The sequence below is a fragment of the Anarhichas minor genome, unplaced genomic scaffold (genome assembly GCF_050575085.1).
Source record: "Anarhichas minor isolate MPS153535 unplaced genomic scaffold, ASM5057508v1 ptg000020l, whole genome shotgun sequence".
Classification (NCBI taxonomy): domain Eukaryota; kingdom Metazoa; phylum Chordata; class Actinopteri; order Perciformes; family Anarhichadidae; genus Anarhichas; species Anarhichas minor.
The window spans coordinates 640,423-668,397 of NW_027466466.1; the positions used below are offsets into that span (position 1 = coordinate 640,423).

A 27,975-nucleotide genomic window follows, 5' to 3' on the forward strand; every position below is an offset into this window, starting at 1 on the left:
AGGATGTAGCGCCCCTCCACCACCTGTCCCCTTGTGATGCCACAACATCTAGAGTCACTAATCTGCATACTTATCAGACATTTGGATGATCTTATAAAGGGAGACGACAATAAATAATTAGCTGCAGCGTCTTCAACAAAATTCCTTTTTGACAAGCTGGGCGACTGTGGCTAAGTGGAGAGCAGGGCCGTCCTTCAATCAGAGAATCGGCGGTTCAATCCCCGGCTCCGGCTCAGCTAGTCGCATGTTGATGTGTCCTTAGCAAGACACTTAACCCCAAAAATTGCTCCCGTAGCTGTGCCTATGTGATAGAATCTGAATGTAAGTTGCTTTGGATAAAAGGGTCTGTTAAATGACTGTAATGTAATGTAAACAAGATACTCGTCCTGAAAATGAACCCCTGTGACCTTCTGGTTCAACAATATTACTTTTAAATAGTTCTAACATTTTGGAAATTAGCTTGTTTGCTTTTTTGCAAGAGTGAGTTAAGAAGACAAGAAGATATTTTATGTATGCTGAATTTGAAGCGAAATCCAAGAATGTGGGGCAGCTAGCCTGGTTCTGTGCAAAGGTAAAAGAAAAAGCATACCAACACTTCACTCACTCATTAAGATCACATTTTCTGGAGTTCCTGGAGAAAGAAATAATCCAACACAAAACCCCCGTAAAACAACAAATCATCTGACCTCATGCAGAAACATTTGTTGGCTCGTACCAGTGAGCCACATCAACACTAACATAACTGACCAGAGTTAACATGTTGAATGCCACCTGTGTGTAAATGAGAGTAAATTAGCAGAATGAAGGTCCCAATAATACCATATAAGGATGTGCATCCTGCCCCATGTGTCCTATATTGACATCCTGCTCTCAGAGATCCATAAAAGAAAATCTATCATTTTCAACAGCGTCATCATCAGAATTAAGCGAGCTGTTCATGTTGATATTGTTGTGTTACACAGTAGCATCAATAGCCAGTTTGAATTAATGGTGATATTGATATGGTATATGAATACATTTAGAACTATATTAGCCAATAATTCAAATTGCAGAGTCAAACAGGATAACGTCAACATAATTATGAAGTGTAATTTAAAGGGTTTTCAAACTCAACATTATTTCAAAGTTATAAAATATACAATCCATTAGGGAAACATTTTGGATAATTAAATTAAATTAAATGGATTTTGTATAGCCCAAGATCACAAATTACAAATTAGCCTCAGAGGGCTTTACAATCTGTACACTTACGACATCCTCTGTCCTGGGACCCTCACATCAGAACAGGAAAAACTCCCCCAAAAAACCCTTTAACGGGGAGAAAAGAGGAAGAGACCTGAGGGAGAGCAACAGAGGAGGATCCTCTATCAGGAGGGACAGAAGTGTGATAGATGTCATGTGTACAGAATGAACAACATAACAGTTACAACACATTCAATGCATATGACATGAATAATTAATATAATGAGAGTAGTAAGCAGAGTAATGATGGAAAAATGATGACTACTAGTAATAACAGCTGAAGTGGATATAGTAGAATAACAATGATAACAAAAGCAGTAATGGTATCGGCAATAGCAAGCGACTACTACTAATGTCACATGACAGGTAAATTGTGTTTGTACCTCAGAGAAAACTCAAAATACGAGAAAAGTGGTGAATGTGGCAAGTTCTCCTGAATCACTCGTACAAGCTAAGACCCAATCTGTTTGTTTTAGTGGTTCTTGCATGAGGCCCAATGTTTTGTACTTTGGTTCTTTTTGCTCATTAATGCGCTGGTTCTCATCAGCAGGGCCGAAGTCGCTTGAGATGATATTAAATCATTGAAAACATTTTAAACTCAAAACATCCAGAACCATACAGAGCCTAAAAAAGTCTTGTGTTGCCAATGTGTAGTGTTTGTGAGGAGACAAAGTTTTTCTGTATTTCAAGTCTTTATGCTAAACTAAGCTAACAGTCTCCTGGTTAGCTTGGTATTTAGCTTACAGACACGACAGAAGTATTGATCCTCTCATTTAACTTTCGGCAAAAGGCGGATAAGTGTATTTCCCAAAATGTCAAAACACATGATTTATCACTACCTTGTTCGTGTCTGTTAGTGAAGGAAACAAACGATTTACACATGTGAGTGCAGTCCTGGATCTAAATGGGAGAATAGTCCTGCTTTTAGCTCTTGTCTGGAAAAACAGTCTATTTCTGTTGCAATGTGTGTGTGTTAATGTCCGTGTGTGTGTGTGTGTGTGTGTGTGTGTGCCATTGGTCACCAGAAACAGGCACATGCTGCAGGCCCATTTTTGGTCCTTGCTCCCTTTCCATCGTCCCACTGTCATCCTTGCCCTTCAGTGAGGTTTAGCTTAGACACAGAGTCGTCTGGAGGAGATTCAGGCTAAAGGGAAGGACTGGACAAGATAGGGAGGAGGAGTAGAGCTGATAGATGATCTTCACATATAGAGATCACAGTTCAGAGGCTTATCCTGACTGAGATATCCGCTCTGTCACTCACCAAGGAGTGGCAGTGCAGTGCCACTTCCTAATCAGGGCTGGGGTGAACTGACTCTGTTTGCACAAGGATATCATTTATTAATTTGTAGACTTGTCGATTAAATGCCTTTAATCATGCAGCTCCATTTCCAGATGTAAAAGTGTGTGGGAACAGCTGCGTCTTTCACAAACTTAATTCAAAGAGGTGTGAGGACTTATTAGACACACAAACATAACCCTCATAATCCTCCCGGGGCCTCAATGATGTTTCACAAACCTTGGTATGCTGAGTGATGTGGGAGCGGACGTCTGAACAAGGTCAGGATTCCTCACATTCCCCAGCAAGAGAGCAACATTTGTTCTGCATTATCAAGAGTTTAGATATGAGCTCATTGTTCCTTTTTAGGAATTAGCAAAGTAGGGCAAAGAGAGGTGGGGACTGTATCTATATATGGTGCAATAGTGACATCTAGAGGCCATCTGGTAGAGTGCATTATTTTCTACAAAGCACCTACGCGTTTTAAAAACACAAGCCGAAGCTTTCATTTTATTTGTTGATTAAAGTTCAGCGTTCATCTGTTTTTAGAGGAGCTGAAGGATGTGAGTGTTAACACTACCTTGATTAGATGGTTTATTCTTTTTAAACTGATGGGACACAGCAGGGGAAGGTAAATGGGACGCTGTCAGAGATCAAACAGCAACACAGAGGTCCCACAAAGTCGTGTGGTTTCACCTCAACTTCTTATTTTCTACACCAATGACTGCAGGAAATTACCCCACAGCAACTATATTATACAATTCACTGATGAGACTGTGGTTTTGAGCATTCTCCACCAGGACATGGAGACATTTATCTGTCCCTCTGTCTGTCTTAAAACCATACTCAGATGCGCATTGAACCAGGGTTTTCTGCTGATTATAATCCTCCTTCTCCTGTTCATATACCGCCCACTAATGTGCTTCTAGTGTAGGAGATGGAGGACAAATCCACAGTTCTGTGTTAATATTAGGCGTCAGCCTTCCAAAGTTAAAAACGTCCTTTTTGTGTCGCTAACGCAGACAAAAGGAAAGAATTTCGAACAAAAAAAGAAAAGTTTGGGAGATAGAATAACCACTTCACCTCATATCATCTCCAGATAAGCTGTGGAATTTTGACTCCAATCACTTACATTAGAATCATGTTAGGAAAGGATATTTTAATGGCCAGTAACAGGAGGAATGATTAAAACAAGCAAAAAAACAACAACTATATGACAATGTACAGGCACCATACTGTTTAAAGACAGAATTGAACAATGTGAACTTACTTTAAAAGTATTTATTTTTTTATAAATAAACTAAATGTGAGTAATTCCACAACATTGACATTGAAAGCAAATCAGATGTAAGGAAGTGCTGTGGAGGTGTTGATTGGTGAGAAAGGAAAAGGAACAGGGTGCATGCCTCTGGAACAAGAACACAAAAGGGAGAACAGCAACAGGCCCTTTTCATGGAGGACATTTGGATTCTATGTTACAGGTATCATTATTAATAATATATCTAATTTTAGTTTAGATTGCATTATATTATTTAGATCCATATTTAATAATACTGTATTACTGCTATATTGTTATTATGGTGCTTTTTTAACTGTATTCTATTTAATTTATATTATTTATACTTTTAATATACTTTGTAGTATTATTATTACTGTAAAGTGTGAGTATTACACTGCACATGTATTATATGCATGACATACTTTATTATATTATTATGTATATTCTACTTATTATTCATACCAATACCTATACATTCTTATGCTTTATAGCAGCCTATACTAACATGTAAAATTCCCCTCCGGGATGAATGAAGTCTTATCTAATGTCACAGTAGAAAAAGTGCACAGGTGTAAATAATAAAATGAATGACGGCTGAATTCCATTTAGCTGCTTCAGGTTCAGGGTCCTAGCATTGGTCATGGTTTATTGGGACACTTAAAAACAACCGAGCCCTCGTTAATGTTGTTAGTAACACTTGTTTACGTGATGTCATAGTCCATGGTCTCCACTGCTGTTGTACGTCTAATGGCAGAGCTCTTCATGGAGGCCGTGAGACTGGTTGTCCCGCATGTCTCTGATCTTGTCCTCCGCTCCTGTTTCTCTGGTAGTCTCTTAAAGAGGAATACATTAAGAATTCCAATAACTTATTTCCATCTAAAAAAAGTACCATTAGCCAGTTCTCAATGCTATTTAATGAGATGACTACGTTAACGAGCGCTTGAGCGACACGTTAACATGGCGCCAGTGTAGCTGGCGAGGCTTGGTCATTTTGTAGATTTTGTCACTAGTAAGAACACACCACAAGTCTTCAAGTATTAAATCTGGAGGTGCTGCACAGACAAGAATGGGAGAGTGAGTCTGAAGGCCAAAAAAATGTTTGTTTTCTTTTTATACCCAAAGGCAGGCATATAAGGCAGGAGGCCATATATGTGCTGAAAGTTCATCAAACTACACGCGAATGTGTTTTTGTGCGCATTTGTGACCTGCCTTTATTCTATTGCAGTGTTCTCAGTTGTGGAACAGAAAATGTACCAGTATACTCACAACAATGCCCTGGGTGCTCAGTGTCATCGATAACATCTTTCCCAAGTTGTTGTCTACGGAGCAGTTCCACTTTATACTTGATGAGATCAATCATTTGAGTTTTAGCGCTCTAGTTTTTGGATTTGGGAGAGAGTTGTTCATGTTTACTAATATTTTTGGAAAGTCTCTGACCTCAGGAATAACGTGTAGGAATTATGTAAACAGGTGTAGTTCTCCTTTTAGAGTAGGCCTAATTTAGGCTATGAAGTAGCAGTAGGCTAAAGTACAAGTACCTCAAAAATGTACTATGTTGCTTTCCACCACTGGAGACTTGGACTTGGAACACAGCTCTAATTAATGTTAAATTACGCCTGTGTTAGTGACGGTCAAAATATCTGTACGAAGGGAGATGGCAAATTTTGCATTTTGTGACAGGCCTCATCCACTTATGGAGTTATGCCGAAAACGGTTAAATACAAAAATATTTTAGAAATATTTTGCATTAGTCTGTTGATCTGTTTATCAGTTTGTTTAAACAAATAATTAATCAGTTGGTCTACATTTTCTAGTGTAAAGCAAACACAGCTCAAGTAAGGTGGAAACACGGCAGTCGTATAAAACTACACTTCCCAGCATTCAGCTGAAATTTGTAGATTGGCATTAAATTTATATAATAATACATGTTTAAATGCAGTTCTTAAACAAACGCTTTAATATCAACAAACTACCTGCTGAAACAAAAATAATACGTGAATGATATATAAAATATATTTTCAGGCAACGTTTCTCCATATGACGAAGCGGAAGTCGCCTTCGCTTCCTTTCCTCCATTAGGTGAGTACGTGGTGGGAGCGTGTTTTCTTTGGCTCTCCGTAAAATAGACGAATTTAAAGTTCTATTAAAGAAATATCGGCCTCGATTCAACCAAATAATACATATTGTATTCATTTATAGATCGCAACCATGGGCCGCCGACCAGCCCGCTGGTAAGTTGTGTCCTACATCATTTCAGAACAGGGCCGGTTTATCCGCTCGAGGAAAATGGCAGCGGCTCCGGCTCGCACCATGTGCACGGTGCTAACATTCCGACTAGCATTGACTACGAACCTAGACTGTTGTGTCGTTGTAGTATTGGAATACATGTTAGCTACATCGTATGTTTTGCTCTTAACACGTCTTTATCCACAATGTCAGTCATTTCAACATATACTACGCTATTAGTTATTAAGTTATTAAGCTTGTTTAAAGCGACTTGAGCTAACGTCATTTAGCATGAAGCTAGCGCTAGCACACAGAAGCTTAAACCTAGCCACTAAAAATATGTTCATTTAAATGCATGTTATACACCATCTCCATTCGCAAAGCTCTCAATGGCATTGCGGTTTGGGGTTTTACAGTTTTAGTAGCATGAACTGTTACGGTTAACAGCCGGTCGATAGTCACCTTAAACTAAGAGTGGTTTGTAATATAAGGGGTCTCTGTAATCTCTTCAGGGCCTCTATTGGTCCAAACACCCCGTAAAACAATTATACAATTTCCTTAATAATGTATTGTAAATGTACAGCATGTGAGCGATTACTGGACTGTGATGTTGACTTCATGGGCCCTTTGCAACCTGAAAATAGATTTCCAACCCTTACCCAGTGCATTGTTAATTATTCGTAAGGAAGTTGATATTCTTAGTTGTTGCCGTGAGAAAGCCAAAACCAACAATAACTGTATCCTACTAACAAGGAGTGTGTAAATTCATAACCTGATGCATCTTATTCCTCTGTATCAAATAGCTCCATTGTTGTTCATGAACACAAACTAGTTTATATTTCTCAACTCCACATTCTGTCCTGCTGCTGGAAATACTCAGCATAGTTGTGTATTAATCCTCTGTTGTAAATGGTCCCTAGCTAATGCTTGGTTTTCTCCTGTTAGTAATATTTGCTAACACTTATAGTAGCCAGCTGTTGTAGGTAATTATTGAAAATGCAACTAGAGTTGCGATCCATTTCCAGGCCACAGAGGATAGGGTCATTCTAAAGGTGCGTTCACACCAAACGCGGCGCGAATTATTTGCGCGAGTAGATTACATACAAAGTCTATGCACAGACGCGATGAGACTGGAGTGATGAGAATTCACGTTAATCGCCAAACGAGTGAGTTGAAATTGTTCAACTCCGGCGAAAAAATGGCGGGCTGCTGCGGCACGATAGCAGCGTTGAGATGCTCCGCCTGTCATCAGTGACGTCCTGTCGAATCAGGAAACAAATACTGTAGCCGTCTGTTCACCCAGAGCTCTACGATACCCCATATTAGTAGAGACCGGACCAAACTATGTGTATAAATGTGTGTGTAAACCATATGGTCCAAACTATGAAAAAGACGCTGCCGTATTTACAATGTTTTTTTGAGTGTTGTTGGAGCTGCTACTATGTTAGCATAGCCTAGCACCGATCGATCCGAGCTCCATTGAGAAAACAAGTATTTTAAAAGTGATTTGCTTGTCGTCTTGCGGAGAGAACTAACAAAACATGAATTCAGACTTTTTACAAATCGGCATCATTGCGTAGTTATTTCGGCATCCCCTTGTTCATTTATTGCAGTTAAATCACAGTCACGTTTGGTGTGAACGCACCTTTACACTGAAACAAAGATACCATTAACGAGTGTTGTAGCTGAAGTGTGACTTGTTTGGGTAAATGGTAACATTTAACTCTGTCTCCATAGCTACCGTTACTGCAAGAACAAGCCCTACCCCAAGTCTCGCTTCTGCAGGGGTGTGCCTGGTAAGCTGTTTTCATACTTTACTCAACATCAATGCTGTTGTGAAAATTTGTGAAGTCAGTGCAACAGCCTGTAAACTGGCTGCATTGGTAAGTCCTTCAAGATCTTATGTTTGAAATTGCATCTGCCTTGTTGGGCCTTAGTTTTAGGGTACAGGGCCAGTTTGATTAAATAATTATATGTTGCAAAATCTGTAATTGATAACCCTGCAGCTTATTAAGCCGACCAGTTATGCTGCAGTGTGTTTCTGGTGTGCAATGGCTGCAGACAGTGACTCTGTGGTTGTGTATGTTCTCAGCTGGGAGGTGCTGAGTGCTTTAAGGGACCACTGAGACAAAATGTTACCATTCATAGATAAGTGATGATGGATAATCCACTGCCTCCTGCTTACATGTGATGGAAGTCATGCATCAGTTCAAAGCTTTTACGCCTAGTTTCTCCTTTGTGTAGATCCCAAGATCAGGATCTTCGACTTGGGCAGGAAGAAGGCCAAGGTAGATGAGTTCCCCCTGTGTGGCCACATGGTCTCTGATGAGTACGAGCAGCTGTCTTCTGAAGGTAAGGAGTCATGGTGCCATGACAAAAACCATGGAAGTACATGTGAAAGAAAAGCTGTCATTGAGGAGTTTATATTAAGGACAAGAGTCTTTAGAATGGGCTTCTGTTTTGGAAACGCTGTGAACAAAACTCCACATCACATAGTAGCACATGCAGGATGGATGGTACCACAACTTCAGTGGCTGGAACTCTGAAAATGTCAGTTACATTATCTTTCAGATGTAAATATAAGTCGGTGCTGGCTGCTAACTGTAGTAGTTTTTATTATAATATTCTACGATCAGTTTGTCATCATTTCTTAGCACATAAGAGATGATTTCATAGATGTGTTGTAGCCATAGACTGCACTTCTGTTAAATGAGATGTCCACAGAGGAACATTATCAGTGCCTGACATAGCAGCTAGATCTTCACTGGAAATTGATCTCTAGAAAAGAGTGGGAACTGTTAAACTTTTAATTATTGCTAGATGATTTGTGACCTCATAAATAACCATCAAAGCTTCACCCTGAGCAGAAAACACCTTCAAGTCTCTATGCGATAGAAAAACTGAAATCTCATTTTCCCTTCTGCCTAATCTTCAATAGTTCTGTGAACTATGTAATGTTTTGTACATGCAGACTTCTTTTTATACAGGGCTTTCTGTTGTGCAAATGAATGCATGTGTCGGTATATACATCCATGTGCACATGTGGGTATGCATTTTCAGAGGTTTGTCTGCAGTCTGTGTAAATGCATAGATTTACAGTGTACATGTGTAGATTACTATGAGAGTTTTGGCATGTGTATGCATAATGTCTGTGGATACTGGGAGATGCATTTATCTGTATATTATATTAGGAAGGTTGGGGGGGTGGGTTAGTTGTGGCTTCAGCATGATGTAATGCAGTCCGTCAACATGCTGGGGTTTGTTCATTCACCTGTGGACACACTCGATAAAGAAATGACTAGAGTCTGACCTGTCGATTCACATTTTATTACCAAGAACTGTAAATGACAGCAAGGCTCCAGACTGAGAAATAACTCTCCCAAAGTTGATGTAAACAGTCAAAAGTTATCCTGTTGTGGTCATTTGCATGAAAACACTCAATTGTAATGATTAGGAAATAAATTATTATTTGTATACATTTTGATTAAAACAAATTCTTGGCATTAGTAGTAGCATATTATAAGCTTACTAATATCTGTATTGCTGTGACACCGTGATCTTCAAGGAACTGTATGCAATATTCATTTTACTGGTTTACATTTGAACATAATGGTGCATTATAATTTACTTTGATCTAATACTCATTTTTATTGACTAGAGCTTAAACGCGTCATAATCAACTGATCGATCCTGCATCTCTAGAAATGACAACCCCCTTACTGTAAAGAACCTGAGACCAGTTCAGAGGTGCACAAGAACAGCTAATCATCCACTAAAGCTGGACCTGTTCTTTCTAAAAGCTCTCAGTACAAGCTGAAGGTGAGGCACTAATGTCTGTTTGATTCTGATTCCTCCCCCTCCCTTGTAGCTCTGGAGGCTGCTCGTATCTGTGCCAACAAGTACATGGTGAAGACCTGCGGTAAGGATGGTTTCCACATCCGCATGCGTCTGCATCCCTTCCACGTGATCCGCATCAACAAAATGTTGTCCTGTGCTGGAGCTGATAGGTGAGTCTGATGGACACAAATCAAATCATCACATAGAGGCCGGGTAGCTTTCAAAATATGTCATGAGTGGGAATTTAGAATTTACTGTAAGTCACTTTGCCAAGAGGCATTGTTGTACCTGGCTGTTCAGATGACTGATGTTATTGAAAGATGAAGCTTTACTGAAGGTTTGTGAGCCAAACAGGATGATTTTCTTCAGCCATCTTATGCAATAGTCATATAGAATTCCTCATCATATTTGCTTTGATCTCTCTCTGATCCTCAGGCTCCAGACTGGAATGCGTGGTGCTTTTGGTAAACCCCAGGGCACCGTAGCCCGTGTGCGCATTGGTCAGGTGATCATGTCTGTACGCACCAAGGCCCAGAACAAGGAACACGTGGTGGAAGCTCTGCGCAGAGCCAAGTTCAAGTTCCCCGGACGCCAGAAGGTAAACCAGCACGCCTCAACACTGAAGCCTCTCGGTTATATTTGTCTTTTTGTCACTGGTGTTGAGGAGAAATCAGCTGAGTTGACATGCATCCCTAGTGGTGTCGTGGCACAGCTCTGCAGCTTATTAAGCCGACTGGTCTCGCTGCAGTGCGATTCTGGTGTGCAATGGCTGCAGACAGTGACTCTGTGGTTGTGTATGTTCTCAGCTGGGAAGTGCTGAGTGCTTTAAGGGACCACTGAGACAAACCATAGTGTCCTTCTCAAGGGCCTTTCACAAGATTTATCTGTCTACTTAACCCAGCTGTACCTTTACTTACTGTAAGTCTGAACTCACTTCTGTCATTGTTCTCACCTTCAGATCCATATTTCCAAGAAATACGGCTTCACCAAGTTCAACGCCGCTGAGTTTGACGAGATGATGGCTGAGAAGCGTCTGATCTCAGACGGCTGTGGGGTGAAGTACATCCCCAGCAGAGGCCCTCTGACCCGCTGGAAGGCCCTGCATGCCAACTAGAGCGGCTGCAGGCTTTCTGTGACCAGACTACCAATAAAAGTGGGTTTGACTCCAAAAGTGATGGTGGTGATGACTTTCATTTAGATTTATTTCACAGGGTTCCTTCATTAGGCAACCATTCCTAATGCTGTGCTCAGTCTCAATTTGGCTACTTCGGTTAGTACTCTTCCATGTAGCACACTGTGTACACTATGTACTTAATTGCCTGGTCTGTGAATTTTGACAGTGTTCTCAAATCAAACACAGCTGTTGTGCACTCACAGGAATGGACGATCTCTGCTGTTAGCCATTGGGCCTTAGTTTTAGGGTACAGGGCCATTTTGATTAAATAATTCTATGTTGCTAAGATCTGTAATTGATAACCCTGCAGCTTATTAAGCCGACCAGTTATGCTGCAGTGTGTTTCTGGTGTGCAATGGCTGCAGACAGTGACTCTGTGGTTGTGTATGTTCTCAGCTGGGAGGTGCTGAGTGCTTTAAGGGACCACTGAGACAAAATGTTAGCGTAACTATCAAACGACGCATTTGAAATTGTAAACTTTCACCTAAATGATGCATCATTACCTGATTATTACACAAGTAAAACCGAAATGTCTGTCAGGTGTGAGGTTTTGAATGGAAGGTATTTCAGAAAGCATTTGTCCATCCATGTAAGCAACTATTTTATTTGGAGAATTAGAGGAGTCTACATTTCAACTATGAAATATATTAAAGAGCCAAACTTGTACAGAGATCACATAGAAATGAACAGCTCTATCTCTTAATGCTTTGATGTTATCAGAGAGCATTCTGAAACAAATTGCTGTTGCCCATGAAGTATTTAACCCCTCAGACTTCATGTTCTAATTTTAAAGGACCTTTTACTTTATCTGATTTAAAAAAATAAAAAATAAATAAATGTCAAGAGTGACATTGTTGTACTGCTGACTCTCCTAAACCATTCCTTTGACTCTGTTACACTGAGATGGTCACAGGGTCCGGAGGTAAGTTAGGAAGTTACCATTGTCTTTGCTTGTAGAGTGATGCAGTGATGTCTTTATACTGTAAATGAAAATGAAATCTTATTCCCTCAAAACGTACTGCGTCTTCTGAAGGAAGCCTCGTGTTGACTGAATCCCAACAGGAGTCCTTGGTGTCACCACCCCATGTGACGTACAGGAGGTATAATACAAGTGTAACTTCAAACGAAGCAGTTTACTTCATGTTTCATTTTTGGGAACAGCAGGTAATTCATAACCCAAAGATGTTTGCTAAGTCTAATGAACTACATGTGTTTCAATGATCTTTGGTGCATCTTTCAAGGAATGTTAGCAGCTCGAACACATTAAACCACATTTCAGGCTAGACTCAAAAGAACATCCGCCCCTAAAATACCAAGTAAGATATTAAAGTAATATCCATGTCCCATTATACGGTCTCACCCTTCACTGCAGCGTGCTAATATAAACGGGGAATGCCAACTTCAAGGGTAACTGCTTAGATAATTACATGCAGTAATTAAACGGGTCATGTAGATGCGCACACTATTACTAATTTAATACTTTAATCTCCAACTATGTTTTAACGCAGCAGGTAAGTTCTTGTTGGACAGGTAGTCCACCTGTATGAGGAGACTTCGTGTCGATTTCACCACACTGAGTAAAGCTGGCATTACTGAGACAACAGTTAGTTTAGCACATTTTTGAATAATAAACAAAGTCATCTAGAATAACTTAACAGTTAGACCCGTACAGGGGACAGATGAGGTGTGCAGCACTTCCCTGTATGGAAGCAGACCTCACCTGAGACTAAAGTGCACATCGATGCACAGCGTGCTGCATCTGGATGTAGGACACTCATGGCTGCAGCTCGAAGTGAATGCTGTCACCCGGCTCTTCCTCGCTTCACTGCAGCTGTCTGAAGGTTCCCAGTGTGGGCTGCAACATTAACCAGCGTTCTCTCAACTGGCTTCGTCTTCATCGTATCAAGCATCATCCCCATTGAGGCAATCATACCTATAAGGTACATACAGTATTGATGATTACCTAAAGGTAAATAAGTAGCACACACATCTGCAGGACAAAGCCGATTATTCACAATGTCACCAATTTATTCTGCAGTGTTTGTCTGATATGGCCAGAATAAATGGTGAAATTGAGAAGCGTCAGCTTCGTCCTGAAGATGTGCGTGAGCTACCTTTTTAAATATAGACGGGGCCAGACTGTTGTCCCAGAGGGGACCTATGTCTTTGGCCCAGCTACAATCTGTTGCTTTAAGTAAACAACAAAGCATCATGAAACCCTCTTAAAAGAAACGGCTTGGACATGGCTGAATAAAGTGCGTTTGTATTTATTACACACGTTGCTTATTGCATATAAGGTACAGGCTCTGTATGGACTGTCTTCCTTCACTACCTTCATACTGGTAAACCTGTTTGATGGCAGGGTAACCACGCTGGGCTTCCATATCTTATGCTCTAGGATTACCTGCTAGAAGCTCAGCCTGATCTGCTGCTTGCTCCATTCAGCCTCTAAAGTCTGCTGCAGCCTGTTGAAGGTTATCAGAGTGTGTTCTCTAGTAAAGCAGGTTGTCTATGTGGACTCCTGCATGATCGTCTGGTCTTCGAGGACCACTGGCTCATGGTCGGTGTTTTGGTAGCGTTTGAAGTGAGGTGTTTGGTGATGAAGGCGTCTATTCATCGTGGTACACAGAAAGCTCCATGCTGTGCTGGATCTCTGACAGTGTCCCATTCACCCTCCCCCACTGGGTTCTGTTTGGGTATTTAACGCTCATGAACAAAGGTGCAGCACCACAAACATGCATCCTTTCAAAGACCAACCCACAGTACAGTAATAATCTGTCATTACAGGGATTTACCTGAGATGACTTGGTACAGCAGTTCACATACACTCTTTAATGTGACGTTGCTGCTTTTCTTCTCACTTCTCCATGCCCGTCTATCTACCATTGTAGAATACGTGACAGTGGGCTGGATGTGAGCTGCAGCTACAAGAGGGTCACCTAACAATAGAGCAGTGTTTCCCAAACATGTTTACTGGGGATGCATTTTTTTAAAAGTCTATAAACATTGTAACACAATCCAGAACAGGGCTTATGTGCCTCAATGATTGTTCCTGACCATTTTTACCGCCATTTCCTCATTATCTTATATTATCTTGAATATGTAAAGCAGCCATTTAGAACACTTTGCTACATGCACGTGTTATTGGAAAAACACCAAATAAACCCTTTTAGACAGAGTTAACATTTCCTCTCGTTATAAACACACTGAATGTACACTAGCCTTTTAGATTCTATGTTATAAATAGATTACAATGAACAGAACAATAACAACATTTAGGCTCCCTAATGTGCTAGAAGGATAACAAAAACACTGCTAACTAAATGAAGAATTAAAGAACAACTTTAAGTATTGTCCCTCTGTCATGGTTCATCTCATAGGACGTTTGACATTGGACAAATTTCGATGGAATAAAGCACATTTACGTTAGCACCTGTAAAGAATGTAATTGTTCTGTGGATATTAACATAATCTCCTCATTCTACATCAGCCTGGTTAGAGAGGACAGATTCTCTTCTTCTCTGTATCTGTTAACAGAACACACAACGCAACACTTCCTCTCCCAGTTCCCTAATATGATTTCAGTTGGAGGTTTTGTTCATAAAAGGTCAAACAGAGAATTAGAGCTCTCAGACATGTCCTGTCACTATGTGTGTGGGGGGTGGTATTAGAATCCTATGACACGGGGGGCTACATTTTGAGCGAAAACTGGCATGGCTATTTTCAAAGGGGTCCCTTAATGTTTAACCTGAAGATATGTGAATGAAGAAGGGTTCTATGGGTACCAGGAGTACCATTTACAGACGTACCCACTTTATGATAATCTCAGGCAGTTGTTTGCATGCAGTATAAATATATTAATTTTGCCTATTCTAAAGATAGTGTATTTGAATATTTCTGCATACTGGGGTCCCGAAACAGTCTTGGAATTGCATGAATGAAACTGTTATGGATCCAATGAGCCCAACTGTATTCATGTGTGATGATGCAGAAAAAATGCAATTCTTACAGAATTCCTCAAATGTCAAAAGTTTTAGATATTAAATCCCAGCATGGGCTTTTTCTATGGAGCTCATCAATGTCTTGGTGTCTTTATGTGGCATTTTGTGGGGATTTCTGGTAATTCTTTATCAATTCTTGAGCGGTACAAAATGATGTTAAACCAAATCTATATCATAAATGGTATCAACTCAAAAATGTCTGCAACAACTTATGGGACATAAAAGAGCATGGGAATGGCATCATGTACTTCAATCCTAGTGTTCTACAAGCCCTTATACTCTAAACTGTCAACATTAGAACAGCTCCGAACAAAGGTCCATGTTCATTACAGATGTATGACACACAGCTGCATTTCAATTTAATCTTCAGGTTCTCAGTTTTGATGATGAACACCTCTGAGTGGCATCTTCTGCTGACCTCCTCTAAAGATACTCTGTTTCTGTGAGTTAAAGTCTCACAGTTTGTACTACGAGATAAATCTGAAACCACTTATTATGTATGATGATGATGATGATGATGATTATTAGTATTATAATAACGTTGTTGTTATTATTGTATAATCATATATTATTGGAAACCACTTAAATACTGAACATGACATGTGACCATGGATCTTGTCTGATGCAGTCTTGCAATAAGAGGAAACATGAGTAAGAGGCTATATTTAGAGAGACTCCACCCTGTTTCTCTCCTGACTACTCTGAACCTCCTCCACACTTTCTTCATGCCCAGTTCTTCTTCAGTGAGCAGTGGAGAGACGTTTGAACACAGCCCCGTCTGCAGTAATTACAGCTTTCCACCACGTTTGACACACTGAGTGTCACACTTGCTTTTCTTCATGATACCAGTCGAAGTGTGCGTGTGTGTGATCAAGAGAGAAAGAAAGAGGAAAGATGCTATTTGTTTCCACACTGAGACCAAAATAACTGAATCTGTTAATGGATAAACAGTTTGTTAACAGGCACAATGAAACATACACATTGTATTATCATTTATCTTCTGTAATTCCTTTTTGACATTATGTTACATGAATGCTGATATCTAACGCTTCACTTATCTTGATATGAATGCCACACAGTGACAACAGCCTTGGAGGTTTAAATATGAAATCAGAATAAAAGAAACAAAAGTCAGAAGTGATTGTTTAACTTATTAACTGAGGAAACTGTCTTGCCAGCAGAGTATCTGTTTATGTGCAGTCAGATAAATCCCTCCCACAGGAAACACAGTGGCCCGACCAGCTTCCCGTTTCACCAGAGAGGAGGTGGAGAGAAACAAACAAGCCCAGAACCAACAAGCTGGTAAGTCGCTGTTACTCTAACTTGACTTACCTTTATTCTTAAAACGAGTGAGTCAAGGATACAAATCTTTACTGGGGAATGTGAACTGTAACCTGAGATGTCTGTATGCTCAGAATGTGTGTGTGTGTGTGTTTGAGACGAAGACAGAGAGAGAGAGAGAATACTACAAACAGAAGTCATGCTCCACTGTGACTGTGTTCATTGTTTGGCAGCGGTTAGAGCACAGGAGTGTTTGTAACATGCTGACTGAACTCTCTTATTCACAGGTTTACGTATTGTGTAACGTTGTGTGTTCTGGTGCAGCTGTGAAACCCACAGTGGAACGCTGGATTTCCCCATGATAACCATGACATGCTGTTTGTTTTACCTCTGACCCTGAAGAACCTAAAGTGAGCGGAGCAGTATTGAAGCCTCTGCTGGCCTTTGACCTTTCACACAGTGTGACCGTGTGTGGTAGGAATGAACCAATCTCTCTATCTTCTTCTGTGTGTGTGTGTGTGTGTGTGTGTGTGTGTGTGCTATGATAGCAGTGAGTGGGCTTTTCTTATGACAGTTGTGTTTAGGCTGATTCTGAAGCTCAATCAATACGACTATTACAGTTATTAAGATTATAATAATTAGAAATAGATTCATAAATTATAGGAAATTTGGCTGAAAATAAATTCTACAAATTTTGTTTTTTTTGTCTGTATCAACAAACCAAATACCAACAAATATATGTCTGTAATATTTGTTATTTTTAATGTTACTGTAACTTTTGTTGGCTTTAGAGGAATAGTTTGACAGTTTGGGAAGTACACCTCACATATTCACTTGAGGCTTCTATTTGTCCTCAGCTCATTTCAGTCTGATGGGACGTTTGCTCTTGTATCGCTCGTGTCCACAGTGTATTTACAGTATTTACTGGTTAATCAAATCAGATTTTCTTCACACACAAGTTTACTGTCTGTTGCAGCTCTGTGCCATGAGGTCCTCTTCCCTCCTCCTCCTCCTCACCTTCCTGGTGGGTGTGTGTGATGTTCAAGGAGCCTCAGATTTTAGAATCTGTGCCTTCAACCTCCATCACTTTGGGGACTCCAAGTCCAAGAAGAGCAATGTCATGCACATTCTCACCAGGGTAAGACAAAGACAGGCTGAGATGTTTCACCTCTGTCTTCAACATCAGTGGGCAAATGTTTTCATGTATTCCCTGTTAGAATACTTGATTTAGCACATACAGGGTGTCAATACTAACCAATAATAAAATACTTTCATAATGTCACAGAGAACTCCCTTATTACAGTCTCTTTAGCCCGATGCCCCCAAATTTGGGGGCTCTCGGGCTCAGAACCCCTGAAAATCATATGCGGAAAATAGCCTGATTGTTCGCCAGTATTGTGGATTGGCCCAGTTTTTTTTCCGGATGAAACAGCAACGTATGGGCAACACTATCATATAAGTCACTTCTTACACACTCCAAACACAACTATGGGCTACTCATATAAGCATATATAAATCGTGGCATAAAAGCATGAAATCCTGGCCAGAAATCGCCGTTATGAGTACCGCAAATCAATGTTTGCACCCTGATGCTAGCGGCTACCAAGCCATGCAATGCATTTAATAGCATTAGCACACGTGGCCGAACACGTAACTAACTTCGGTTTTCCGCTCCGTGGGAGCACTGGACAGCTGTGAGTGGTCAAACGTACCTTCGTGCTGCCCTCCGCCGAAAAAAATCGTAGGTATGTGGCCAAGTTTTATGAAAAATGAGGACAATAACGTCGCAGATTTTCCGTTTCAAAGCTGGAGTCATTGTTGCCAACTGCATACTGTTTACTTCCGACCTGTTTCCAGAATAAGAGCGGTCAAGCCAGCATGGGCGAGTGGTCAGACTTTCTGCGAGCTGAAATGTATGCCCGGGGACATGCGGCACTTCTTGCAACTTTATTGGTTGAAACTTCTGTCAATCAACACCAAATTCGACAGAGGCCTTCCTCAGACTCTGACGCGTCGAAGGAGGGCTTATTTACTGAAATCGACCGAGGATAGGCTGAGATACAGCCACATACACACACATGAACTGAGAAAATCCTATAGATGACAGCCAAAAACAGGCTCTGATGATGTTATGAATCTCAAAATGATTCTTAACATCTGTATTTGGATGTATTGAATAATATGAGTGATAAAAAAAGTGAAATATATAGTTATATAGTATATAAAAGTACAATGTAAGAGCTGCAACAGCTGGTTCGAAAATGATGACCTCGCTTGACCGCTCTCTACTAAAGCCTCTTATTCTTCACTTTATTCCACTTTAACCTTTATTCAATAACTACTGATCAGTTGTGCTATGATTTGGGAAAGTTTTAGGGAGCTATCTGCATTATTTCAGCAACCTTTTATCAATGAAAGTGCTTTTTTTCCAGGCGAACCTGATTATTTTCAATTTGAGCTGTGTAATGTCTTCATTTACTATATTAACCAGCAACATATACACAATATTACCTATCTAAACAATCTCACAAGTGTTGTGATCTGATTATATCAACAAAAATTATTAAAATCGACCTTGTAGTTACAGAACTATGGTCAGTTTTGTAGGGCTATGCCATTTTCGAGCAGAGACCTACAAATAGGCTCCGAGCTTAAGAGTCTGAGGTATGCACACTATAAAATGAAGCAGTCCCTTATTCACACCTTTTCACTGTCATTATAAAGTAATTTTCAATATGGATTCAATATGTAGCATAACTTATTTGCTATATTCTATTAACACAACAGGTGCTACTAAACAGAAACATATTTAACAGAATGTAAACGGTCAAGTAGGACAAATTGTCAGCAAAGCTAAGCGTGAGCAGCGTATCCAGCTCTCTTAGTCCATGGTCTAGGTAGGCTGAACACCATGGTATCCACACGCAATAGCATAGCTAGTATCCTCATACCCATAATGCAACATTCACTCCTGTGTATCACAATGATAGTCACCTCCACATTGCTGTGATCCGTGTTCCAGATCATCGCTCGCTGTGATGTGTGTTTGCTTCAGGAAGTGAGAGACACTCAACAGAAAGCTTTACCACTGCTGCTCAGCCGCCTTAACAGGTGATTAATAACATGCACACACACACACACACACACACGCACACACACGCACACACACGCACACACACACACACACACACACACACACACACACACACACACACACACATGACACAAAATGACTCTACTTCTCTCTTGATTTATTACCTCAGTAAACATTGTAAACATGAGTTTATGGTCTCAATCTCTAGTTTCAAGTCTTCTTCAATACAGCATGATGTTCATTTAGTAAATGATGCTCCATTTGCATTATTACGGAGGATGCAGCTGTTATTGGATCGAGCAGCGTGTCCAGCGGCGTTATCAGACCTACGGAGCGGCCATCTGAAGTCACGTTAGCGGCTTTGAGCAACCAATCTACTTCCTGTTTACACCGGCAACCACCCGCATGCCCAGTGTACGTGAATAGTCATGTGATATTCGTGTGGACGGAGATCATCTTTGTTTTAAAACGTATTAGTGTGGATGTAGACTCAGGGAGCCACAACAGAGGGGCTGAAGAGCCGCAGGTTGCCGACCCCTGCTCTAACCTGACCCTTAAAACCAAACCTCAACCCTCAAACAGGCCTTTGATGGTCTGTCCCATAGCAACGGGAACGTCTTCACTCTGAAGGTCTAATACTTGGACTTCACAAAGATAGCTATATAAGTACACGCACACACACACACACAAATAAAGTGAGTAAACGCGACTGCACAGTCACATCAGCCCAGTGAGAGAAACAGCAGTATCCAGAGTTGCATCACTTCTCTGTCTTTCAGGTATGAAACTGAACACGACTACAAAGCAGTGTCCAGTGAGAGACTGGGCAGGTCCGCCTCCTACCAGGAGCAGTATGTGTTTGTTTACAGGTGAGCGGAACTCCTGTTACTTTTCAACGCTTCACCAAAATGTTGAGACAGCCTAAGTGCAGGCAGCAATGTTTAATGTGAAACATCTGACCGTGTGCAGGACTGACACAGTGAGTCTCACCGATCAGTATCAGTACCCAGATGAACGACCCGGAGATGTAGACGCTTTCTCCAGAGAGCCTTTTGTTGTCCGCTTCAAAGCCCCCAAGACAGGTCAGTTCAGACACTCAGGATTCCCCTCTATAATAATGAGAAGCATGGTGATGTTGAGGCACATAAACACCTTCTGCTGCATCCTCCCTCCCTCCCTCTCTATGTATTCAGATATAAGGGAGTTTGTCCTCATACCCCAGCACACCACTCCAACCAACACCACTAAAGAGCTGGACGCACTCTATGACGTATTGGAACATGTGAAGACGATGTGGAAAACTGAGGTAAAAGCTCATTTTGCTTAATGTCAATGGTTACTAGAACTGTAAGACACTTTTCCTTTTAAATAACACAGTTTCAAAGTCCAGCCAATAATGATTTTGGAGCCTCACGATCAGTGTCATTGTGCATGTGTGTGTGTGAGCAGAATATGATGCTTCTCGGGGACTTCAACGCTGACTGCGGCTACCTCGCTAAGAAGAACAGGAAGAATGTGCGCCTGCTTACAAAGAAAAACCTCTATTGGCTCATTCCAGAAAAGGCCGACACCACTGTGCGATCGACCACCTCCTGCACCTACGACAGGTGAAGTCACACTCTTACATGTGCAATGTGTCGGATCTGGTCATAATTGTAGTTTGAAAAATTACAAAAAAAATGTTTTCAAGAGAATGTGAAGAGGTTTCAGTCTTGTCAAAGACATCTATGTATTGTGTTGCAGAGGTATCTCGTGAAGTGAGCATGCTAACCGGCCCGTCCTGTCTTGTAATACCACTTGTACCTGGAGAGGCAATAGTGGGTCACTGTAGTGTTCAGTCTGTCCTCAGTCCAACATGCGAGGACGAAGGAGTAGAGCTGCCTTGAGGGCTTGTCAATGATAACATCTTGATTTTTGAAGCGTAGATGCAATTGCTGGAAGTAAAAAGCTGACGTTAGGCATCACCATTGAAAATATGCCGTTTAAATTGCTGTTTGACAATTTGCCTTAACATGCCCTCATATTTTGAAAACATCCCTAACATGTGTATTATGGTCTGTTCTGTCTATGTGATACAACAGGATCGTTGTGCACGGGGAAAGGTTTGCCAGAGCAATTGTGCCCCTTTCAGCCAGCCCATTTAACTTCCAGGTGGAATACCGACTCACAGAGGAACAGGTAACTATAACATTTCTTTTCATCATTCAAATGATGAAGGCACTTGCAAATGACAAGGTAGTACAAAATGTAAACCATACAAATACCCGAAATAAATCCCAAGTTCTGTTCTATAGATGTGTGCTGAGGTTGCTAAACTGTTTCCTCTGTGCTTTCTGTTCAGGCGCTGGAGGTTAGTGACCATTACCCTGTGGAGGTCCTGCTGAAGGACATCGCATTCAAAGTCTCCTTTAATGCTTTCACGTCCCTTTCTTTGTTCATCTTCAGCCACCTTGTCTTCCAAACATTGACATGGTAGTTTGATAATAAACCTATGTGGATTTTTGTCATCTCAGTCTGAGGAAATCCTCAGAAAGGCTTCCTTCATGAACTGATCAGAATGTAATGCTTCCCCAACATGTGGATTCCAACTTGCCAAATATCACTGATAACACTCCACGGGTTTGTCTCTCCATGTTGGGTTCAGGGCCAGGAAAAACTACAGAAAATTACACAACTGTTGACATTTACCTTTATGTACCATTTTGCACAATAATATCCACATGGGTATCTGTATAAGAGTATGATTTAAGTTTAAATGTTCTCGATACGACCTTCAGAGCATTAATAAAGAAGCAAACAACTGTTATCTATATAAAGATATAGTGAAGTCATGTCTCCATCAGCCCTCTCCCTCTGTGTGTGTGTTGTAGTCCGAGCTTCTTTGTGCTTCCTTTACGTAGCCGTTCCGGTCTGTGTTGTGCATGTGAATCTCTGCTTGTCTGCCACACTAGGTAGCTATTCACTACCGCTCTGCATTGCAACTCATATGGTTCACTCAATAATAACGCTGTTCCGATTGTCTGCGTCGTCCCGGAAGCATAGTGCCCACTGTTGCTTTGTTAGCCCTGTTAGCATCGTTAGCTATGAGCCTTCGCCATGTTGAGAGCCATATGGAGGCAATCCCTCAATTAAAGATTTGCTTTGAATTCCGTATCGAGCTCCTTTTAAAATATTTGCTCTATTGGACTGCACAGAAACAGTACAGACGCTTGTCAACAAATTGTTTCCTCAAATGACTAATCTGTTCACTTAATGTAGTTAATTTGCTCCCTCAGCTGTACCCTTTTATTGATCTTCTCAAATAGAGTGTAAGTAAGTAAGTAAGTAAAATGTATTTATAAAGCGCTTTTCACAGACATTAGTCACAAAGTGCTTAACATGAGCAGAATTACAAACATAAAAAGCACAATGCGACCATATAAAGGCCAATAATTTACATTCAAATGCACAAAAACAGAAAGTACAAACGTAAAACATGGTTTAAAAGCAGGCCTAGGACATGAGTTGTTACCCAAACGCCAGTCTAAACAGGTGTGTCTTGAGCTGATTTTTGAATGAGTTCACAGAAACAGCAAACCGTAGGGGTGCAGGCAGATCATCCCACAACCTTGGTGCTACTGCCTCAAAGGCTCGGTCACCACGGGTCTTAAGGTGAGTGCCTGGGACAGACAGATAATTTGACATGTTTGACTTGTGAGCGCGGGCCGGTGAATATGGGTGACCGTGTAGTGCTCTGTAAGTGAGAGTGAGAATTTTAAAGTGGATCCTAAATGCTACAGGGAGCCAGTGAAGAGATCGGAGTATGGGGGTGATGTGAGACCGTCGATTTGTCCTGGTGAGTAATCTGGCGGCAACATTTTGGATTACCTGCAAACGGTTGAGAGCAGATACACTGATTGACGAGAAAAGTGTGTTACAGTAGTCAATGCATGAAGAGATGAAGGATATAATCATCTCTAGTACTTACTGATATTTCTTAGGTGGAAGAAACATGATCTGGACAGCTGCTTAACATGGGGGTCAAACGACATGGATTGATCAAAAATAACCCCTGGATTGCGGAGGTGGAAATGGGCAGCAGAGGAGAGTGGACCAATACTCGGCTTGATCGTAGGGACAAATTCATCTGGTGCAATAACTAGAACCTCCGTCTTGGTGCCGTTAAGTTTGAAGCAGTTTTCTGCCGTCTCTAATAGCATTGACACAGTCCAGGAGCCTAGTTAATGCAAAAGCCTCACTGGGTTTGAATGACAGATGGAGTTGTATGTCATCTGCATATAAATGATAGGACACATTATGATTTTTTATAATCGGTCCCAAAGGCAACAAATATAGGGAAAATAACAGAGGCCCCAGAACCGAGCTCTGCGGTACACCACAAGACAGTGGAGAGGTGACAGACACAAAATCACCCACAGGGACAGTAAAACTTCTGTCAGCGAGATAAGATGTAAACCAGTCTAACCTTTTGCCAGATATGCCCACCCAGTCACGTAGCCTCTTAATCAAGATGTTATGCTCTACATTGTTAAATGCAGAACTGAGGTCCAGAAGTACTAACGCAGAGCAGTCACCTGCATCAGAAGACATTAGAATGTCATTTGAAACCCTCAGGACAGCGGTTTTAGTAGATTGTTGTTTACGAAACCCACACTGGAATTTGTCATACATGTTGTGCTGCAGGGATGATTTTGTATTTTTGTAGGTAAACCCCAGAAGTTAACCCTGGTTCTCTTGACAAAAAGCCAATGGGATTTTTCTGTTGGATTTGGGATTTTAGAAGAAAATAAGCACTGTGGTAAACAAAAGTTTATGATACTTACACGTTTGTTAGGCAAGATCTTACAAGGTTATTTATTGTCATTGTACAATGAAACAGGGTTTCGTACTCCCATTTTACTATATAATAATTTTAAAAAGCTACGTTATATGTGGAGGATATAGGCTGAATTTATGAGTCTCATCCTGAAGAAAGAAGCTGATCTGAAGTCTGGTGGTACAACAGCTTGTTTATTAACATCTTTTGGGCTCTTTGCAGGCACCTCTTGTCACCAATATCCCTCAAGCTTGGTAGATGATGATCCGGGCGGTTTTAATCACCTGCTCTAGAACAAAACGTTAAAATCTCTTAAGCTTGTGTGAACCACAGACCTTATTTCATGGATATTTATTTTAATATTCTCTCTTTGGAGCAAAGAGTTATCTTTCTTGAAGTTCTGTTTTCTCTCTCTTCCCTAAATGATCATTTTTAAATTCAGCTCAAAAAAACAGCTAATATTGTGGAATAGCAAAAAGGGAAGGAAGCAACCATTTCACAGTCCTGCTACAGAATCAATACATGTCTGTATGTGATGCACTATAAAAATCAAACCTATATTCTTTGTGATAAATTAGGATTACAAGAATATAGAAAAATATGAAGATCAACAAATTTATTTAACTTCAGCCTGTAGCTGTGATTGCATCCTGTTGTTTTGTTTCTTGTCTGTTATGTTTTAATTTCAAGTCAGGTCTAATTCTAGTTTTCACATCCAAAATGTCTGATCCTGAGTTCAGTCCTTTAAAATATAAATAGTGAATTAACTTCATGTGCTTGGTGGGGCATGTCTGTATTTGTCCTCAACTGACCTGCATTGTTGTCTCATCTGTGTTGTCTGATTGGACGTTGGCCTGTTTCTACATGTAATCCTCTGTGTGTTTGGAGCAGTGGTGGAGCTCTGTACGTGGCTGCTTCTGCAGTTTTCACACACACGGTTGTTGTACAACCAAATGACAACTTTAACCGTTTTCATTTAGCAGATCTTATACTCCCCATGTTCTTTCCGGACTGCCAGTTTTATTTTGGCTTGATTTACAGTTTGAAACAGTTTAGTTCTCTATTGTTTTATTGCCATGCTGTTGGTAATGATGCATGGCGAGTATATACTGTATATACTGTATATATATCCCATTTAACCCTTTGACAATGTTCCATCTAGATATTGTTCATTTTGCAATGTTTAACCTGTTACATTCTTAAATGTTGCTATATTTAAAAAAATATATTTCCTATACCACCACTGAAAGATTTCCACGAAGTAGAAAACAAACTGAAAATGTGTTCCAGATATGAAACCTTGAACATTCGTCAAACTACTTTAAAACGGTGCACTCCTGACCTCTAGTGGCTGAAGTCAGTGTAACATGCTATCACATAACACACCCTCTACATGTTTGAACTCACTCAGTTAATATATTGACATTATTAGTTAAAGATTCCACTTTTAGAAAATAATCGCAGTAGAAAAGGCTTCAGATATTTTTAGTCATTATAGTGACACATGGACGGTAGGACAAAGCAGGAGGAGCCTCCTAAAGCCTCCTACCTCTGTCATGGAGTCATTATAACGGCCTCAATAGGAAGAAGGATTTAATAATACAAATATTAACTACGCAAAATACTTTATACTTATTCTTTTGTATATTCTATGTTAATCTAAGGTTCTTGTCCACATTTGTGAGAATAAATAATTTTGCAATTTATATTTGTTTTATTTTTTTGGAAATTGTTGTGACTGAGAATGGTTGGCATTCCGTTTTTAGTTTTTCAAAGAAAAGTGTAGAAGGTACCAATGAGTTGAAAGGCTTACATTACCACACGCTAAAAAGAAATGAAAGAGTTAAAACTTATCTACACACTGAAAATAAATCAGAAAGTTCAAATGGATCTACACACTGAAAACAAACAAATGAGCTCAGTTAAATACATTTAAGATTCAAAACATATCTACAGACAAAAAAGAAATGAAAGAGTTCAAACTCCGGTCAGACTGGTTCAGCTTCACCCTTTAGATGTATACAGCAGTTAGAGATACATTTGATTGATCACATCCAAAGTGTATTCTGTTACTGCTCTGCTTGTACTGTGAAAGGGGAACACTAGTTAGTATGATGACTTAATGATTACTATACATAATACTATAACTCTATCATATACACTGGCATAAAAGTGCAATGTTACTCTTTTGAGGTGAGTAATGGACTGCATTATACTTGTAAATGTAATAATTCACATTAAAGTATAAATGGAACGTGAACAGAGCACCATGCCTTCAGTCTGGTCTGACTAACATTAGAGGAATAGAATAGAAGAAATAACAACTCAGGTCAGGTTTAAATGATTTGTAATGAGTTTCCTAGTAACAGCAGGAGCCACTGCAGCACATCCCATAATCACCTAATTAACTAATTAGTGCCATATGGTGGACATTTAAGAGCTGCAGGGTTTCCCACGGTGTTATATTGAGGCGGTGGGCCACCTCATGTGAATCCTAGACCAACCACTGTCAACATGATAGAAATAACAACACTTTGGGATTTCAATGACCCACATTTCATGTGTGTGGCTTTTGTTTAGACCACCAAAGACTGACTCAACTCCGCCAAACAATTTCCTGGTGAACCTGCAGGTGTCCAGTCTGGAAATCAGTCACTGGCCTCTGAACTAGCAGTGAAACATCAAACTCACTGCTCACGGACCGGGGCAGCACCAAACGCACAGTCAGCAGAACAATACTCCTTCGTCCATGCAGCCCATGCAGACCTGCAGACAGTCAATGTGTCAGCTGACTGCAGGACAGATGTTACTGCTGCTCCAAGAGAGGAACACGGCCCAATATGAGGAATTAGAGGCAACACCATACCTCAACAACTCGGGGCTATGATGTAAGTGGCTGCCATAGCAACACTGAGGAGGAAGTTAAACTGGATGTGTGGGGATGCGGCTGAATCTCCTGTGCAGGCAGACATCTAGTCCTGGGTAACGTGTGGCACCTGATTGTGAGCTGAGATGTCCGTCTGTTCCACTCTTCCTCAGAGACTCCAGTCAAACAAACACAGGACTTTCACCAAGGTGTTCATGTTTGCCACAATGATTATTTTCTGCAATAATCAAAAATCCCATTGCGCTTTTTGTGGAGGGAACCAGTACGATGCCAACTTGTTGTCCCAGTGTCACAAACATGACGTGACAGTTTTCCGCCACATGTGGTTTTGAGTGCTAATATTCCTTTAGCCCAACATTGATGTTTTATAACGTACATATATTCACAGGTGGTATGGACAATTACAACTATCAGGTATCAATGCACTACACTACAAACTAAGGATAATGTTTAGAATCATTTTTCAAGCCAAAATGTACAACACATCTTACAGGATACACTGCTTTATTATACTGAGCTCGGACACTGATTTAAAACAAACAAACAACAGACTTCTTACAAAGGTGGTACAACAAACAGTGGGTGACACAAGCCTCCAAACACTTTCCCAACCTTACACAGTCAGAGTGAACACCACCACGACTTACACCATGGATGACAGGATCACTGGAGCTGTTTACCTCTGGCCATAGAAATGTCCACTGCCATCAAAAAACATTGGCATGTCATAGCGTGTCACAGCCACAGACCCTGTCCTTAAAGGACACCTGGACAACCCGCCATGGATCACTTTCAAAAGACCCCCAAACCTCAGAGTCCTGTGGAACCAGGCGATTACCAACTGTGAAACCTCACTTGCAAG

General features: G+C 40.6%; 2 protein-coding genes and 3 non-coding genes across 10 annotated transcripts; all 5 read left to right on the forward strand.

Annotated features, from left to right (window-relative positions):
- The first annotated feature begins 5,880 nt into the window (after nucleotides 1-5,880).
- On the forward strand, nucleotides 5,881-11,031 carry rpl10 (ribosomal protein L10). Its single transcript, XM_076095361.1, has 6 exons — nucleotides 5,881-6,028; nucleotides 7,761-7,819; nucleotides 8,268-8,375; nucleotides 9,892-10,030; nucleotides 10,296-10,458; nucleotides 10,819-11,031. The coding sequence occupies exons 1-6, from the start codon at nucleotides 6,006-6,008 to the stop codon at nucleotides 10,972-10,974; spliced, it is 648 nt and encodes a 215-aa protein (XP_075951476.1). The 5' UTR covers nucleotides 5,881-6,005; the 3' UTR covers nucleotides 10,975-11,031.
- LOC142954512 (small nucleolar RNA SNORA70) lies at nucleotides 8,024-8,156 on the forward strand. The gene has a single exon (XR_012955719.1). It is a non-coding gene; the product is annotated as a small nucleolar RNA SNORA70 (small nucleolar RNA).
- Nucleotides 10,575-10,707, forward strand: LOC142954511 (small nucleolar RNA SNORA70). The gene has a single exon (XR_012955718.1). It is a non-coding gene; the product is annotated as a small nucleolar RNA SNORA70 (small nucleolar RNA).
- A 147-nt stretch (nucleotides 11,032-11,178) lies between the features above and the next one.
- Nucleotides 11,179-25,932, forward strand: dnase1l1 (deoxyribonuclease I-like 1). 6 transcript variants are annotated; one of them, XR_012955697.1, is made up of 12 exons: nucleotides 11,179-16,337; nucleotides 16,719-16,790; nucleotides 17,293-17,454; nucleotides 19,339-19,427; nucleotides 20,190-20,279; nucleotides 20,380-20,492; nucleotides 20,604-20,716; nucleotides 20,860-21,017; nucleotides 21,492-21,588; nucleotides 21,752-23,061; nucleotides 23,190-23,245; nucleotides 23,391-25,932. XR_012955697.1 is itself a non-coding variant. In XM_076095359.1 (11 exons), the coding sequence occupies exons 4-11, from the start codon at nucleotides 17,302-17,304 to the stop codon at nucleotides 21,884-21,886; spliced, it is 948 nt and encodes a 315-aa protein (XP_075951474.1). In that variant the 5' UTR covers nucleotides 11,179-15,818; nucleotides 16,257-16,337; nucleotides 16,719-16,790; nucleotides 17,293-17,301; the 3' UTR covers nucleotides 21,887-25,932. The 6 variants fall into 6 exon arrangements, 3 of the variants coding, with proteins under 3 accessions (XP_075951474.1, XP_075951473.1, XP_075951475.1); XR_012955696.1 differs by having other exon boundaries at nucleotides 21,752-23,245; XR_012955695.1 differs by having other exon boundaries at nucleotides 23,190-25,932.
- LOC142954513 (small nucleolar RNA SNORA70) lies at nucleotides 11,339-11,471 on the forward strand. The gene has a single exon (XR_012955720.1). It is a non-coding gene; the product is annotated as a small nucleolar RNA SNORA70 (small nucleolar RNA).
- Nucleotides 25,933-27,975: the final 2,043 nt, after the last annotated feature.